This window comes from Tamandua tetradactyla, chromosome 20 (assembly GCF_023851605.1).
Source record: "Tamandua tetradactyla isolate mTamTet1 chromosome 20, mTamTet1.pri, whole genome shotgun sequence".
Classification (NCBI taxonomy): domain Eukaryota; kingdom Metazoa; phylum Chordata; class Mammalia; order Pilosa; family Myrmecophagidae; genus Tamandua; species Tamandua tetradactyla.
In genome coordinates this window covers 30,748,254-30,763,368 of record NC_135346.1, presented here as the reverse complement: position 1 = coordinate 30,763,368, position 15,115 = coordinate 30,748,254, and the positions used below count along the sequence as shown (strand labels likewise).

General features: G+C 36.7%; 1 protein-coding gene across 1 annotated transcript in view; it reads right to left on the bottom strand.

Moving 5' to 3' along the window:
- The window catches only part of HMGXB3 (HMG-box containing 3), an 85,513-nt gene that overhangs the window by 66,707 nt on the left and 3,691 nt on the right, over positions 1–15,115 (bottom strand). The window contains exons 4-6 of the mRNA XM_077137392.1: positions 9,832–10,329; positions 8,583–8,681; positions 4,110–4,241 (exon numbers count right to left, since the gene is read on the bottom strand). Coding sequence (XP_076993507.1) covers positions 4,110–4,241; positions 8,583–8,681; positions 9,832–10,329 — 729 coding nt within the window. The remainder of the gene's footprint in view (positions 1–4,109; positions 4,242–8,582; positions 8,682–9,831; positions 10,330–15,115) is intronic.

The window sequence follows — 15,115 nt, the reverse complement described above, 5'->3', positions numbered from 1 at the left end:
CCAGTCCTGGGTAAACTCTATTCAACTTTTTCTCTATATGAATTTGCCTATTCCAGGTACCTCATATAAGGGGAATTATACAATACTCATCCTTTTATGTCTGGCTTATTTCACTTAGCATAATCTTTTCAGGGTTCATCCACATTGCAGTATGTATCAGAACTTCATCTTTATGGCTGAATAATATTCCATTGTATGTATATACTATTTTGTTTATTCACTATTCACCTGTTGATGGACATGTGGGTTAATTCCACTTTTTGCTATTGTGAATAATGCTGCTATGAACTCTGATGTCCAAATATCTCTCGGTGTTTGTTTTCAATTCTTTGGGACACATATCTAGATGGGAACTGCTGATTCAAATGGTAAGTCTATGTTTTACATTTTGAGGACCTATCATACCATTTTTCACGATGGCAGCACCAATTTACATTCCTAGCAGCAATGCATATGGGTTCCAAATTATCCATATCATCATCAACACTTGTTATTTTCCATTTTTAATTCTAGCCATCTTTGTGGGTAGGAAGTGGTATTTTATTGTGGTTTTGCATTTCCTTAATGATCAAGACAGACCTACTTTAAAAAATTTCTTTATCTAGTGAGCACTATTTCACTATTATGTGAAAATAATAGTACATATAAATATTTATGTACATATATATGATTTCTTTTAAACACTGTCTCTAGGTAGGTGAACAGTATATAATGAACAGTGTAAAGCACTGTAAATTAGGAGGCATAAAATATAAAAGCTAGATTACATCTAGACTTCGCTCCACTCCTAATTAGTTATGTAATCTTAGGCAAATTTCATCTGAATCCCCATTTCCCCATTATCAAATAAGAGAGGGTTAGACTCTGTTATTTGTCAACTGGAGGACTACAGCATTTTGGATGGTCCAATTCCTCGCTGTGCGGGAATAACTGTCCATAGTATCTCCCAGTCTTGACTACCAAAACCCCTACATATACCCAAAGACCCCTGGGCAGTGTACCACCCCTAGTCAAGAACCAATTACAGATGACCTCTAAAAATTTCCAGTAAAACAGCCTCATGTTCTAAAACATGAAAGCCTATGAAGACATGAGTAAATACAGAGAAAATTCCATCAAACTGCACAGAGTTGATTTACTGCAGAATAGGAAAAAGTCAGCAGAAAAGTAGGGAATGAGTAAACTAAATGCCTGAGATGAGATCTTTGCAAAAAACACTGCCCAATAAATAGGGTATTATAGATAAAAATCATTTGCAGGAAGACTGGATAATTTAAGCACTTAGAGCAGAAAATTCTACCTAGGGATTTTACATTTCCTTAAATCAGCCTATCCTTCTAGATGTCACCTTCTTTTAATACAGAAGGCAAATACAACCAGGCTCTTCCCACTCAAAGAGATCTCAAACACTGTCATTAAAGAGCCCATAAATGTGAAGCCTTGAACTAAAGAGTCCTCAACACCACTTTTTGTTCCATTCAACTCCTTGGGAACTGTGCCATACATTTCTTGAGCTAATTTTAGCCAGTATGAACTCTAGAACAATATAAGAAAAGGTGAGTCATTTCCTGACCAGCATGGCACATTTGGAAGTTTTAAAAACTATTTATACTTGCTTCCTCAAAAATCAGAATTCAAAAAATCTTGGATTCTGCAGCTAAACTATACAGCAATACATGGAAAGTATAGTTTGGTAGAAATGGCACTGGCATAAATATTTGTGAACACAACAAGTTACTTCTCTTGAATTTATTTTTTTTCAGCTGTAAACTGAAAGAGCTGAACTAAATGACAACCAAGGTTACTTTTATTTCTAAAATTCTAAGTGCATTGATGCTAAAGCATTAACCTCTTTTCTTATGTATTTACTCTGTTCCTATGACATCTAAAAAGCACGTTATTTACTCTTTACATGGTGGTTTTTTAAAAAAAATTTTTGGCAAAAATAAAAATCTGGCTTAGCAATGTCAAATGCAGGATCGGGTAATGGAGCAAGCAGCTAAAAATAAAAATTGTTATCATGCCATGAGCTTGATTCTCAGAAAGAAAACCATGGCTCAAAGGTCATTTTGATCAAAGGAAAAATAAAAGAAAGACATGAAATGAAAAACAGGAAACTAAAGCAAAATCAGAACTAGAAGGAAAAGACAAGCCCACCACAATCACTTAGACCCTTCCATGCAAAAGCACAGGAAATAAGGTCATTTAACAAACCTTCTGTGCATCAGTGAGAAGGGGGCCTTGAAGGGTTTCAATTATTATCCAATTCAATTACCCTACTGCAGCTGGGAAGTGCATTTGGGGGGAACAGAGTAAAAATAAACTGAATGGCTTCAGAGGCATACTAGAGAAGATGAGCATAACAATCTCAACAAAACTCCCCCTAAGAGACACAAGTCCTCCCTGACCTTTGATGTAGTAGCATTAATACTAACAGTAGATACAGTAATTATATTGCTGCCAATAAGGATGGTAACAGCAAATATTTATTGAGGATTTAATACTTATCAAGAATCGTGCCATCCACTTTACATGCACAATCTCATTTGACCCCTCCAACAACTCTAATGAAGTGGACACCATTATTACTTTTCTATTTATGGCTGAGAGAAAACCTAAACCAAGGAATACATATGTAAAATGACTTAGTCAAGATTACACAGCTATAAACCTGAGAAGCAAAAATGTGAACTGCAGAAGCTGAGTCCAGAATTGTATTCTTAATTATTACCCTATTCCATCTTCTAGAATTGATGCCACCCCTGAACTCTAACACTAATCCAGAGGGCAAAAGTCACCACCGGTATTTCTCAAAGAGATCTTCTGGAAACTGCCTCAGAGGAATTTTATAGGTACGCTGCTCTGTAAGTTTTCTCTATATAAGTCTGAACTATGTTGAGTTAAACCCGTAATAAACTCATTCCTAGCCAAAGCTATTGTCATGAAAATAGCTCACCTTCCTTTCCTACCTACCCAAATTCTACTGATACTTCAAGACCCATCTCCTCTACAAGATCTTACCTGACCATCTCAGTCCCTACAAACATAATTCTTCGTCAACTACTTTAAAATTTACTCAAAAATGAGTCTATTTCACTCATTTTGGCCCTAAGTAATTTACAGTCTTACAGAAAATGTGGATAGTATGTATGTTTTATCTAGTCAGTGCCAAGCACACAACAGGTAACAAAACACATGCTGAACTGAACTTAACAGGGACATGGTTATGATGCTCATTTATTTATTGAGCATCTCCTGTGGGCAAGGACCACAGAGCTGCAAAGGAAATTAAGGAGCTAATAATGTGACACAAAACCGAAATTATTGTTAAATGGTGATAAACTGCTGAATAAAGGCACATGCCTTTACTGGCATATGTACAGGCAAAGTCATTCATTCTGTCCCAAAGGAACACAGAAATGTTTCATGGAAGAAGTAATATTTACAATAAGCCATGAACCATGTTTATATATTCACATCAGAAACAAAGGGGACCAACTGACTACTTCGGCTATAAGAGAGGGGAAGAGGGAGGGCCAGTGTGATGTAATTTTGGAAAGTTAGAGACAGATTATGGAAGGCCTTGAATATTAGTTTAAGGACTTCCATTCTTCATAGGAGCTAAAGGAAATGAGAAGAATTTTAAGCTAAGGATTGAGAAGATGTGAGCTACACATCTGAATAATAAGCAGTGTGGTGGGTGGATTGTTAAAATTCAACCTTAACAGGAAATAAATTAACATACAGTGATCAGTCATGGGAAATTATGAAGCCATTACAGACAAATTTTGTAAATATTTATGGTCATGACACAATAAATGAAAATAAGCAAGAAAAGAGAACTGTATATTCACAGAAATAAGACTGGAAGAAAATACACTGAAAAGTTAACTAATAATGGCTGTTTTTTGGATAGATTATTAATGACATTTCACTTTGTTTTTTTTTTCTTTTTCACACAAATTGTCTACAGTGAAAATGATTTAATTGTATAGTAAAAAAAAAAAACAAAAGTGAATACTAATTTTGTTTCAAGTCACCTATTTCTAAGAGCAAGAAGAAGAGTACTATGTAGAGCTTCCACGGCACCAATGGTGGCTGGATCTTACCTTTGGGATCCACTTCCCTCCTAAGAAGTTACCGCAGGTAGGGCATTTAGGTGGTTTGTGCCTGGTGACATACGTAAAGGAGCAACCTGGGCTGGTACATGTCCCATGGCCCCGGCGGGTGTAGGTTGTGGTCTGTAAGGAGAAGGTCCAAGTCAGTACCACAGTCTAACCTCTCTCAGACTCTGACAATCATTATAATCACATTATAAACAATGTGAGGAAAATACAAGCTTATAGTACAGTCAAATCATGTTATCATAAAAGGTCCTAAGATACAACAAGTGCACTTTTTAGAAATGAAAAAATTGAATTCCAATGGGGGAAGAGAACTGCCCAAGGTTACATGTTTAGGAACCGGAAGAATCCAAACAATAATAGTGGCTATTAATTGAGATGAAGTACCATACAGTGCTAAGCACTTGGCCATGTCTCATTTAGTGCTCTTAGCAATGCTATGAAGTAGATATTTTTACTACTGGGGTTCAGAGCAGTTAAATATTTTGTTTTAATTCAAACAGCAACTCAAGGGCAAAGCTAGACTGAGAGCCCAGAGCTCTCTTATTCTTAGTCCAAGATTTCTTCTAAGCACCTAAGTGTACCCTCTGGCTCTGAATACTTCAAAAGACTTGTTTTACCTTCATTCTTGTTGGTTAGAAATGAGAGAACTTAGGGCACAGGTTCAGAAATAAAAAAACAGACTCATGAAAAAGTGAGAGGAAAATCCAGGAATTAAAAAACAAGCCCTTTGACATTCAACAGAATTTAATTACTTGCATATAAGCAATATATCTGGCCACTAGCGCTCATCATTTCTGCTGATCTCCCTTTGAGCAGAATGTATTACAACAGGTTATTATACTTCAGCTACAAATAGAAACTACTCATTCATTTGCTATGCTTCATTTCAAGATTAATACTGGAAGGAAAACATTTCCCTGTCAGATTTGTTTTGTCACTTGTGAATGTTTACTCAACTCTTAATCCTAGCTTCCCTAACTTGTTTTAAAAAAAAAACCCTCTGTTGGGGAAATAGCAAACTGCCACAAATCAAGGATGAATGTAAAGTAGTCAGGCACCAAAGAAAGAGACCAGGCATTGATTTCCAACTTTGTCACAATTCGCTGAATGGCCCAGGGGTACTTAAGCTCTTAGGCCCTGGGATTCCTCCTCTCTAGCATGGATGTACCATCTGTTCTATACCATGTTGCAAAGCAAATGAGGTAAGGAACGAGGAAATACATTACTTGGAAAATTGTGTTCTACAGTCTCCAGTGTCTATATTATTGGGATATAAAATGTCTCTAGATCTTCTCTCAGACATTGGCACAATACATAATCTAAGCTATTTAAGTTCTTTCTATAAGCAATTACTTACTGTGAACCTGGAAATATTCCTAAATAGTAGCTTATAGAAGTGACTTTAGAAAAAAATGCTTTAGTGCTCAAGGCTGATGTTCAGTCCTAAGTATCATTCATAAGACACTTTTGTATAAGAATTTGGCTATCATTTATTAGAGCATGAAAGAGCAGTAATTTCTAGAAGAACAAAGACTCAGGAAAAATAAGCAGTTTCTCCATGATTCAGGTTGCAGCGGCTATTTTTGGTTAAAATACTGCAATTTTCTTGTCCAAGAATATATTGTTTATCCACAGCAAGGGTTTTAGAAGGTAAGACTATGATAAGATGTACACTATTAACCCTAAAGAAACTATTAAAATAATCAAAACAAATAGCTAATAAGCCAATAAAGGAGATAAAATGGAATCATAAAAAAATAATTCAAAGGAAGGCAGAACAAAGCAAATGGAAACAAATAAGATGCTAGCTCTAAATCTAACCATATCAATAATCACATTAAATAAAAATGGTCTAAATACTACAAATTAAAAGGCAGAGAGTGTTGGATGGGTCTCACTTTTATATCCAAACAATATACTGCCTACCAAAAAAAAAAAAAAAAAAAAACTCTAAATACAAAGAGATAAATAGGACAAATATAAAAGGATAGAAGATATGCCTTGCTAATACCAATAATCAAAAGAAAGCTGGAGAAGCTATATTAATATCAAAGTAGATTTTAGAGCAAAGAATATTACCAAAGCTAAAGAAGATTATTTCATAATAGAAAGGGGTCAATTCATCAAGAGATATAACAGTCCTAAACATTTATGGCATTTAATAACAAAGCTTCAAAAATTAAATTGCAAAAAAAAATAGACAAATTCATAATTTTGCAGACAAACTCACAAAAAGTTGTAGATTTTAATACCCTTCTTACTCAATAACTTACTCAATAACAAGGAGGCAGAAAACTAGTAAGGATATAAAGGAGTTGAACAATACTATGAACTAACTACCTAACTGACAATTATAGAATACTCCACACAACAGCAGAATATACAAAAATAAGTACAATAAACTTAAAGGGATTCAGGTGTTAATAAACTGCAAAGTTCTGACCACAATGGAATTAAATTAGAAATCAGTAACAAAAAAATACCTAGAAAGTCCCCTAATATTTGGAAAGCAAATAGAATATTTTTTAATAACTTGTGGGTCAGAGAAGAAATAAAAAAGAAAACTAGAAAGTATTTTGAACTGAGTGAAAAAGAAAACATATCAGAATTTGTGGTTGCCACTAAAGCAGAGTGTAGAGGGAAATTTATAGTGCTAAGTGTCCATATTAAAAAGAATGTTTCATATCAATGATTCAACTTTTGACCTTAAGAAACCAGAAAAAGAAGAACGAATTAAACCCAAAGGAAGCAAAAGAAAGACATTAAAGATCAGAGTGAAATTAATAAAATAGAAAACAGAAAAACAATAGAGGAAAAAAATCAACAAAACAGAAAGCTGTTTCTTTGAGAAGATCATTAAAATTGATAAACCTCTAGCCAGGCTTATCAAGAAAAGATCCAAATTGTCAATATCAGAAATGAGAGAAAAGAAATCACTACAGATCCTATGGATATTACAAAGATAATAAGGTATAATCAATGAACAACTTTACGTCAATAATTTCAACTTTTTAGATGAAATGGGCAAATTTGTTGAAAGACGACTACTAAAACCCATTTGGAAATAAATAATGTGAACACCCTTTATCTCTTTGAATTTGCAGCTGGAACATTCCCACGAAGAAAACTCCAGGCCCTGATGATTTTATATATAATCCTACCACACATGTAAGAAATAATGACAATTCTATCCAAACTCTTACAGAAAACTGAAAAGAGGGAAATACTTTCCATCTCATTATGTATTATTCTATAATAAAGCCAGACAAAGACAGCACAAGAAAATAAAAATTAAAGACCAATATACCTCATGAACACAGATACAAAACTTCTAAACAAAATTTTTGCACACCAAATCCAACAATGTATAAGAAGGTTAAATCCTGACCAGATGGGGTTTATCAAAGAATGCAAGATTGATTTAACATTTAAAAAACAATAAATGAAATTTACATTAATATATTAATAAAGGAAAGCGATGCAATCATCTCAATAGACAAAGAGAAAGCATTTGACAAAGTCCAACATCCATTCCAGATAAAAACTTCCAGCAAACTAGGAATAGAAGGGAACTTCCTTATGGTAGTTTGAAGTTGAAAAGCATGCTCTTAAATCTAATACATTCCTGTGGGTGTAGGATCTTTCAATGAGGCTACTTCTACTTATTGAGATTAACTGCCGCCTCATTTAGGATGGCACTTAATCCTATTATGGGAGTACTTTATAAACAAAATGAATAGAGACAGAGATAGAGAGCTATGGAAGCAAGAAGCTGAAAGCAATGAAACCTGGAAGAGAAAGGCAAGACCAGCAGATGCCATCATATGCCTTGTCATGTAACAGAGAATCCAAGGATTGAGGGCAGCTGGTCTTCATGAAGAAAGCATCACCTTCATGGTATATTGATTGTGACATTCTCACAGCTTAAAACTGTAAGCTAATGAATTCTGATTATTTAAAGCCAACTAATTTCATGGTACCTGTTTTGAGTCACTTAGGAAAATAAACATTCCTAAACCTGATAAAGGGAATCTAGGAAAAAACCTACAGCTAACTTCATACTTTAAAATGGTAAAATGCTAAATGCTTTCTACCTAAAATGAGAGACAAGATAAAGATGTTTGCCCTTACCACTTCTACTCAACATTATACTGGAGGACCTAAACAGTGTAATAAGTGAAGAAAAAAATAAATAAATAAAAGGAATCCAGACCTTTGATAAAAGCCCTGGAACCCATCCCAGAAAAATGCTTTCAAGGAGAAAAGTTGGCATATAATTTGAGGAAAGTTCATGGATCTTATGGAGCCCAATCTACAGACTCCTAGTTAAGAACACCTGGATCAGATAATTGCTGAGAACTTTGCTAGTGTCCTATGTTTCTAAAATACTCAGAAAACTACTTGGAAGGGAATTCTTACAGGGCTTTAAATGCCCTCAACTCCCCTAATACTAACCAGTTTGATGGAGGTGGGGTTCTCCACAACTGAGTAGGCAGGCAGAGGCAACATGATGAACTGTGTGGCTGGTGCAGAGGAGCTACTCTCACTGGAGTCCTGTGGGCACACAGAAAAGGACAGTTTCATTGAAATGAAGAATATTCAGGGTTATTCAAAACACTGGAAGACTGGATCAAGTCCAACAATCATACACAACGTGCTTATCCAATGTGCTTATCAAGAGAGAAAAAAGAATCTACAATGATCTAAAAAAGTTTAAGAAATAAGATAAACCTATTTTCACAGGGAGGTACTATTTTCATTTTAAAGAGGAGAAAAAAACTGAGATTCTAAGAAACCTAAGACCCTCAAAATCACATAAGCAGTAAGTAAGAACTCAATTCTTCTGACTCTGTCAGATGCTCTTAGCACCCTATCCATCTACCCTAAGCAGGCTAGTGGTAAGCTTTATTATAAACAGCATAGAGGAAACAAACAATAAAAGGATTCATATCTGGGACAGATTTCTTTGCAGAGGTACCTGCTCTCATTCCTCCAGGCCACAGGGGATGCAGCATGCTGGGTCCTCTCAGCCTGAGAAGTGGGATTCCTACCTCTCAGGTGTCATCTCACCCAGGGGAACATAGTTGAGATTATACACTGGGGCATGGTATTAGCAACCCCACTCCAAGGAGACTAGGCTGTTGGGTCACTGAAACTACTATCCTCCCCTACACTAAAACTTAGGCATAAAACCAGGCCATTAGAGAGAGACTCACCTTATCTTTCTCAGGTTTTAGCCTAACAACTGGGCCTTGAAAAGAACTTCTTTCCCCCTAGCCCCTTTGTGCCTAGGAAGACCTTTTAAAAATTCTCAGATATAATGGTCAAGGTACGACTATCTTCCTCAAAAAAGACTTCTGGAACATAAAATCCGGATTGATGTTAACAGCCTGAAAGACACTGGGGCTTTGACTCACAGAAGGCTCGAATAACATATCTCTCTCTCCTCTTAATGTACTTTATGTACCATCATATGTGGACAAAATTCTGACTAGAGGCAAAGGTAGTTAAAGTACCTGAGAAACTGAAGAGAACTTGGGAGCAAGCCTAGGGGCAAAAAAGGCTTAGGAGGCCTGCAGTCCCATTACAAGTACCATACCAGCCTTCTTAGTTTATCACTGCTCCAGAATCAGACTACACAGTGCCAGCTGCCTTTATATTAACTCCAGATAAGAGAAAACAATATCAGTCGCAAACTACTTACCCTCATGACTGTTACCACTGACACGCTCTCCCCTATATGGGGGTGGGGCAGAGCCAGGCTTCCTGTGCGGAGGTCTGGTGAGCCATTCACTAAGGTCTCTTCAATGACCAGACTTGTCTGGTAAGGTTGGTGGCTCTCCCCTACCTCAAGAGAAGCCTCCTCTAGGAGCATGTCCTGGCTAAGGATCTCTGAGGTGGTGATCTCCTGAATGGCACCTGGCTGGGCAAGGGTTCCCACCTCCTCAGTCAGGGCCTCCACAGCTAGGCAGTGTTCTGCCATGCCTGCATGGCTGGGCATTGTCTCAGGGCCAGTGCTGGACACAAGAGGCCCTCCTTTAGGGGACATCTGGTTCTGGGCCACACACAGCTCTAGCTGAGGGCAGCTTCGGTCCTCCGGTAGGCTGCTCTTGGGGATGATGATATAATCTGAACGGGGGAGGATCTTGCGGAAACCTGGGATGTCCGGCACCACAGCAGTCAGTGCAGAGAGCTTAGAGTTCTAGGGATGAAAAAGTCAGGAAGGGAGAGACAAGCAGAGATAAATGGCTAGAACCAAATCGATATACACTTATTACCTCTTTTTTTTTTTCTGTAGGAGAGATGAGAAAGATTCCGCTCTTAACCTAAGACTCAAATAGGGTCAGCCTTGGTCAATAACAATGTCATCTTCATATGAATCACACTTTAAGCAATATAGCTTACTTACTCATAACATAGGAAGCAGATAACATGGACTGGAGTCTGGAAATGGCACTGAGCTTGGCATGCAAAATCCTGAGCTGGAACCCCAGATATGGCAGTCTTGAGTAAATCCTTTCCCCTCTTTAGGCTTCAGCTGCCTTGACTTTAAAACGAGAGGTGACCCTGGCTATTTATGAGTTCCTTTTCAGCTTTGATCCTTTAGGATCTAAAGTAGCAGAATATTTAAACACTAGAATGCATAACACTCAATAAAAAGCCAAGAAGCATAAAATACAAATCAACAGGCCAAGTTAGAACTCAAGGGCAGCAAGCAAGAATCCTGACATTACTGTTTTCTTTCAAGATAAAAAGGAAGAGGATCAACAGATTACAAAGCTAAGAAGGCTTTGTGAGAAACCATCCATATCAAAGGGGTTATCTTAAGGGACTAAATATATTATGGGATAAAAATAATATGAATATTAATATTGACCAAGGCCTTCAGGTCTAGAAAATGCTTTCAAATCCAATTTTTACCTTTAAAACACACTATTAAATAGGTTGGATTTTTTTTTTAATGTTTTCTAAACATAACAACATACAAAAACAAAATTCCTACCATATGATCATTCCATTCTTGGTACATAATCAATAACTCACAATATCATCACATAGTTGTATATTCATTACCATGATCATTTCTCAGAACATTTGCATCAATTCAGAAAAAGAAATAAAAAGAAAAAAAACTCATACATACCATACTCCTTACCCTTCTCTCTCATTGATTGCTAGTATTTCCACCTACCCAACACATTTTAGTTTTTGTTTCCACTTTTTTTCTAGACCTCTTATCACTCTCTTTCATTGATCACTAGCATTTTAATCTACTAAATTCATTTTAACATTTGTTCCCCCTTTTTAATTCCTATGTTTTACTCATTTGTCCATACCACAGATAAAAGGAACATCACACACAAGATTTTCACAATCACACAGTCACATTGCAAAAGCTATATCATTATACAATCTTCCTCAAGAAACATGGCTACTGGAACACAGCCGTACACTTTCAGGCACTTCCCTCCAGCCTCTCCAATATACCTTAACTAAAAAGGTGATATCTATATAATGCGTAAGAATAACCTTCAGGATAACCTAACGACTCTGTTTGAAATCTCTCAGCCTTGACACTTTATTTTGTCTCATTTCTAGAAGGTTTTCTCAATCCCTTGATGCTGAGTCCCAGCTCATTCTAGGATTTCTGTCCCATGTTGCCAGGAACGTTTACACTCCTGGGACTCATGTCTCATGTAGAGACGGAGAGGGCAGTGAGTTTGCTTGTCGTGTTAGCTGAGAGAGAGAGGCAACATCTGAGCAACAAAAAAAGGTTCTCTGGGGGTGACTCTTAGGCCTAACTTTAAGTAGGGATTTTAAATCCCTTTGCAGGGATAAGTTTCATATGAACAAACCCCAAGATTGAGGGCTCGTCCTATTGCTTGGTTGTCCCCACTGCTTGTGAGAACACCAGGAATTCTCCACATGGGGAGGTTGAATTTTCCCCCTTTCTTGCCATCCCCCGAAGGGGACTTTGCAAATACTTTTGTATTCACTGTTGAAATCACTCTGGGATTCATCGGGCATCACTCTGAACAAACCTACACACTCTCATGCCCTACTCTAGGTTCCATGCACTTATGGTGTTCAATTAAATGATCCACATAAATTACATTAGGAAATGCACTAGTAAAATTATAAATTTTGCACCAATTAAACATTTTTTTGTTTTAGTCTTACATATAAGAAGTCTTAAAATATGAACTACCATCTATTCTCAATACCCCGTGACACTGATATTCCTTTGTTCTTCCTCATGCAAAAATATTTTAAATTCATATATTTAGTCGCTATCATTGTACACTCTAGGAATTCCTAGATTATACCATCTCAGTCTTTATCGCCTAATCTTCCTTCTGATTTCATTTATGCCCCAGCCTCATCCTTCTATCATTCTCACATTCAGCTTCATTCAGTGTATTAATATTATTGTATTACAGTTAGATAGTATTGTGCTATCCATTTCTGAATTTTTACAATCAGCCCTGTTGCACAACCTGTATCCCTTCAGCTCCAATTACCCAGTATCTATCCTATTTCTATCTCTTGATGGTCTCTGCTCTTAACTGAAATTCTACAAGTTTATTCACTAAAGTTAATTCACATCAGTGAGACCATACAGTATTTGTCCTTTTGTTTCTGGCTAATCTCACTCAGCATAATGTCCTCAAGGTCCAGTCATGTTGTTACATACTTCATCACTTTATTCTGTCTTACAGCTACATAATATTCCATCATATGTATATACTACAGCTTATTTAGCCACTCATCTGTTGAGGGACATTTGGGCTATTTCCATTTCTTGGCAATTGTAAATAATGCTGCTATAAACATTGGAGTGCAAATGTCCATTTCTGTCCTTGTCCTCATGTTCTCTGAGTAGATACTTAGCAATGGTATTGCCGGATCATAGGGCAATTCTATACTTAGCTTCCTGAGGAACCGCCAAACTGCCTTCCACAGCAGTTGTACCATTTGACATTCCCACCAAAGTGGATAAGTGTCTCTTTCTCCACATCCTCTCCAGCACTTGTTGTTTTCTGTTTTATTGATAACGGCCATTCTAGTGGGTGTGAGATGATATCTCATTGTGGTTTTGATTTGCATTTCCCTAATAGCCAAAAAATTGAACATCTTTTCATGTGCCTTTTGGCCATTTGTATTTCCTCTTCTGAGAAGTGTCTACTCATGTCTTTTGCCCTAAATAGGTAGGATTATTATTCCCATTTAACAAATGAGGAAATTGAGGCTGAGGCTCAGGGAGGTTATATGACTACCAAAAACACACAATTAGTGTGCAGTAGAGCTGGGACTCCAGGCCACATCTTTCAAGGATCAAGAAGATCAGGCAACTAGAAGCATAAGCATGCATGGCTAATTGACACAATAAACAGAAATAGACACGGGAATCAAAAGGCGTTTTTGTTTTTTAAATTTAAACTGAAATTCACCCAATAAGGAAAATTCAAAGGTTCAAAGTCAACAGCTAAGTGAGAATTTAAATTACATGGAACAAAAAATTATTCCAGAGGTATCTTCTAAAAGTATCTTCTAAAGGAACACTGAAGTCAATTACAAAAGGATCTTTAAATAAGTCAAAATAGTCAACTAAATACGGTAGTCTATGAGACTATTTAGGGCACTCAGAGATTGAAAGTTAAAAGCACTCAGACGAAGCATGAAATCAGACAAACAGAATCCTTTATGGAGATTTATTAGAAAGAGAATGCGGAAAGGACATTCTCAAGTTACCTTTTGAAGCAGACAGGCCTAGACTAAACTAAACAAGATTAAATGGTGGTAAATATACAGGATGGCCTGGACTTCAATCACAGATAAATCAGGATGGCACAGATAACATTAATCTTAGGGCCTGGAAGGAATAACATGCTGGAACTGTGCAACTTGCCATTTAGCAGGCCACGTGAAGGACTGCTTAAGGAGACAGCCTACCACAAGGCCCCTGACAGGTTCCCAAGGTATGCATGCAGGAGGGTCTTACCTCCACACCAGGCAATTTGGGAGAAGCCAAATATAGCACAAAGCTTTGCTTAGTTGTGGAAAATTGCAGATGCTCAACGAATGTGACCTTTTCTCCTTTTTTGGTCACTGAGTATTTAATCTACTAAAGACTAATCTTTATTAACCAAGCACTCAGCTGAGTGCTTTACAAGATCTATTTTAATGCTTTTATTCTATTATTATTTAAATACTATTATTATTTCCATTTTACAAATGAGAAAACCAAAGCTCAAATGTTAACTGAGTCTTTCAAGGTCACTCAGCTGGCTAGCATCAGAGCTAGAGCTAATCTATTCACACCGTCAGTGGTAGAGGAAGAGATGGTGGTGGACAGGAATAAACAGAAGGCTAAAGAAGAATCATTGTAGACTTTGTTTTTAATTTTCAAAAACATCCTGACAAGGACCTACATTAGAGTCTAGCTTTAAAAATCAAGGTACTTCAGGATTAGGTAACATTTTCTTGTATAATGGACAAAAAGATACTGCTGACTTAAGAATGGAGAAAGCAAACAGATTATGTATACTTTTCTCCCAGATTCACTGTTTATAAACAAATAATCTAGAGGACTACAGAGTGGCATCTGTGGACATCTCTAAGACTTGATAGGAAATGGAATGCCATGCCAAAAAGGACAAAATAATCTAAATGGCTGTGGTGGATCAGCTTCATTAAGGGCAAATGTAGTCTGTTTTATCTAACATAGTTGTTGTACCCCTGAGAAACCTTTCCTCTGTGTTATCAAAAAAGGAATTAGAGGCAATTGTTTCAATTGAAAAAAAGGAGTTAAGGTTAAATGTTTCAACTTGCAATGACCAGGGTATTTTTCCAACAGGAACTGTAATTTAAGAAAATAGCAGTTTTAATGGTTAATCAGTGCATTTTGTTATTGTAAACTAGAAATAACAAAATGGCTGACATATACAAACCTAAATACTTTTTGCTTGTTCTTTAATCCGAGTGCT